At 52.9% G+C, this 596-nt stretch overlaps 1 protein-coding gene across 1 annotated transcript in view; it reads left to right on the forward strand.

The window, feature by feature from the left end:
- DDX11 (DEAD/H (Asp-Glu-Ala-Asp/His) box helicase 11) overlaps nt 1-596 on the forward strand; it is a 20,794-nt gene that overhangs the window by 1,070 nt on the left and 19,128 nt on the right. The window contains 1 exon segment of the mRNA XM_009883641.1: nt 5-299. Within this exon segment, the coding sequence (XP_009881943.1) occupies nt 5-299 (295 nt within the window).

The following is a 596-nucleotide window of genomic DNA, read 5'->3' on the forward strand; positions in this document are numbered from 1 at the left end:
GGAGACGACCGCGGGAGCCTCATCTCGTCCGTTTTCTCCGGCAGGGCAAATCGCTGAGTCTCATCTGCGGGGCCCTCTCCTGGCTCCGAGACTTCCAGGAGAAAAAGCAGCAGGAGGAGGCGCGACTTCTGGCACTCGAGGACAGTGGGCAGGAGGAGAAGAAGAAGCAGCCGGCTTCAGCTGGGCCAGGACAGCCGGAGAGCGAGGGCACGGAGGGCAAGGACACGGCCGGGGAACCGGACTGGGTTACGGCATTTGTGCAGAAGAAAGAAGAGCGGGACATGGTGGAGAGGCTAAAGGTTGAGAAACACTCAGATGTAGAGGGCGGGTAAAATAATGAGGTGTGAGGATCAGAAAGGCTGACATCCTGAGTGGTGACTGGAAAAACACGGGAGGCAAACTTTGGTGGCAGTGGTTGTTGTCTTTCATGGGACTTTGTTTCAGTTACGAGGGATGAGGCATTGCTGTGCAGGTTGTATGAGACAGGAAACTGTATTGCTCTGAAAATCGTAACATATAATAGGCATGTGCTTCGGGAGAAAGGGGCTGTGTACTGACAATTTTGTTACAGAGTTAATTTTTTTTCTATACCCATT

The sequence above is a fragment of the Charadrius vociferus genome, unplaced genomic scaffold (genome assembly GCF_000708025.1).
Source record: "Charadrius vociferus isolate BGI_N301 unplaced genomic scaffold, ASM70802v2 scaffold304, whole genome shotgun sequence".
Lineage (NCBI taxonomy): Eukaryota > Metazoa > Chordata > Aves > Charadriiformes > Charadriidae > Charadrius > Charadrius vociferus.